This window comes from Buceros rhinoceros, unplaced genomic scaffold, assembly GCF_000710305.1.
Source record: "Buceros rhinoceros silvestris isolate BGI_N320 unplaced genomic scaffold, ASM71030v1 scaffold38822, whole genome shotgun sequence".
Taxonomy (NCBI): Eukaryota; Metazoa; Chordata; class Aves; order Bucerotiformes; family Bucerotidae; genus Buceros; species Buceros rhinoceros.
The window spans coordinates 1,641-1,925 of record NW_010401318.1 but is presented as its reverse complement, the minus strand read 5'-3'; the positions used below and the strand labels follow the sequence as shown (position 1 = coordinate 1,925).

Genomic DNA, 285 nt, shown 5'->3' with positions numbered 1-285 from the left:
GAGAGGTATCTCAGACCCGGTTTCGGAGCCTGGTGAACAGAGCTGCCTGATCTGACTGCAGGTTTCCTCAAGGAGCACCACCAGGACTTCTTCCAGCCTCCTCTGCCTGAGCGGAAAGCAGAGGCCATTCGCCGCCTGGGTTTTGGCACCAACAACAAGATCTTCCTGGAGTTTGAGCAGCCCTTCTGGGAACCCCAGCAGCAGCTCCTTGAAGTCGTATGGGAGGAGGAGTCACCCCTCGAGGAGCCCAGCGCTGACCTGGAGGACAGCTGGTTCAAGAAGCTC

At 58.6% G+C, this 285-nt stretch overlaps 1 protein-coding gene across 1 annotated transcript in view; it reads left to right on the top strand.

Annotated features, from left to right (window-relative positions):
* Positions 1-61: 61 nt before the first annotated feature.
* LOC104490004 (peroxisomal N(1)-acetyl-spermine/spermidine oxidase-like) overlaps positions 62-285 on the top strand; it is a gene marked incomplete at both ends in the record, with an annotated part of 1,821 nt that continues 1,597 nt past the window's right edge. Inside the window, one exon of the mRNA XM_010132229.1 lies at positions 62-285. This exon is cut by the window's right edge and continues 7 nt beyond it. Coding sequence (XP_010130531.1) covers positions 62-285 — 224 coding nt within the window.